Source organism: Marmota marmota, unplaced genomic scaffold (assembly GCF_001458135.2).
Source record: "Marmota marmota marmota unplaced genomic scaffold, marMar, whole genome shotgun sequence".
In the NCBI taxonomy this organism is placed as follows: Eukaryota; Metazoa; Chordata; class Mammalia; order Rodentia; family Sciuridae; genus Marmota; species Marmota marmota.
The window spans coordinates 171,800-173,156 of NW_026000185.1; the positions used below are offsets into that span (position 1 = coordinate 171,800).

The 1,357-nt window shown below is 48.8% G+C and overlaps 1 protein-coding gene across 1 annotated transcript in view; it reads left to right on the forward strand.

Moving 5' to 3' along the window:
• Rsl1d1 (ribosomal L1 domain containing 1) overlaps nucleotides 1–767 on the forward strand; it is a 9,879-nt gene extending 9,112 nt beyond the window's left edge. Inside the window, exon 11 of the mRNA XM_015490577.2 lies at nucleotides 93–767. Within this exon, the coding sequence (XP_015346063.2) occupies nucleotides 93–413 (321 nt within the window). The 3' untranslated portion in view covers nucleotides 414–767. The remainder of the gene's footprint in view (nucleotides 1–92) is intronic.
• Nucleotides 768–1,357: the final 590 nt, after the last annotated feature.

Below are 1,357 nucleotides of genomic sequence, written 5' to 3' on the forward strand. Positions count from 1 at the left end.
TTCACTCAAAAGCAGTGACCCTGGAACAGACGCCAGGGTTGTTTGTTTATTTGTTCCCGATTTAACTCTCTTCTTTTTGGATGCAAAACCAGACCACAGGAAAGAAGTCTCCCAAGAAAAGTCTTGGTCCCAGCACCCCTCGTGCCAAGAAGAGAAAGGCCCCGCCAGCTCCAGAGACCCCGGAATCTGCAGAGCCCGAGACCCCAGGAAAAGGCCCAACAAAGCAGCCAAAAGTGGAACAGAAGAAAACAGAAAGAAACCCTGCACTGGGGAAAAAAGACCTGAGACAGACTCCAAAAAAGCCAGAGGCCAAGCTCTTTACTACTCCCAGCAAATCTGCAAGAAAATCTCCCAAAACCCCCAAACAGTGGCTGAAGAAGGCCAAAGTAGCCCAGTCAACCCCAAATCAGTGACTCGCCCAGCCGGAGCGGCGGTCACCCCAAGAGCTTTTCAGAAATACTTGGGCCCTGGGCTGGGTGGAATACTAGAGGAGCACACCCACGGCCCTGCGGGCCCTCCCTCGCACCACAAAGAACCAATTAAAAACTCAGTCCTGACCCCCTTGCAACCTTCTCCAAAAGGGTGGCCTGTACCTAAATATCTTAGAAACCTGCACTGGGGATTCTGACATGTACCTGGTTCTAAGAGCCAGTGCTTTGAAGTGAAGTCTGTTTTTTAATTTTGTCCTATGTATTTGCTAATGTAATAGAGGGAAAGTAGAGTGCTTCTCCATGGTCGTGTTGGATTATTAAAATATAATGTTAATTACAGTTTTGTTATTTTACTATTAAAATGTAAATGTTGGCAGCGTCCAGTTTGACTCAGGCCTATGGTGCCACCCGTTCCTCATATCAGAGGAGTAGTGCACTGATGAGGTTGAAGCTCCTGTGACCCAGTCATTTCACCTCTGAACCTGGTTCGCACGTGAGCTTTTGGGAGATGACACTAAACCGTGGCAGATGGTGTGGTTCGTGTTGGGTCTTGGTGGTCAGAGTTAGGCGCATAGGTGGTGAGGAAATGAACACAGACACGTTAATATGGAGAGGCCCCGGGTTGCATCCTGCCTGCTGGAAGAACTTTGTACCATCCATAAGCTTCCTGTTTTCCACGTCACTCACGTGTGACAGTGCCAAGACACTGGAGGCTGGGCCGCGTGTGAAGTTTGTTCAGTTGTCAGATACACTGAGGTGGTAGATGACTTCTCAGCCTTTCACCGGCACATCCCAAGCAGTAAGTGGTGGACTTAGGGTAGTATGAGGTGTCCTTTCAAAGATGACATGGTTCAGAGGCCAGGAGTGAAAGTCTCAGTCTCACTTGTATTTTTGGCAGCATAAATAACATGGTAGGGCTGGGGTTG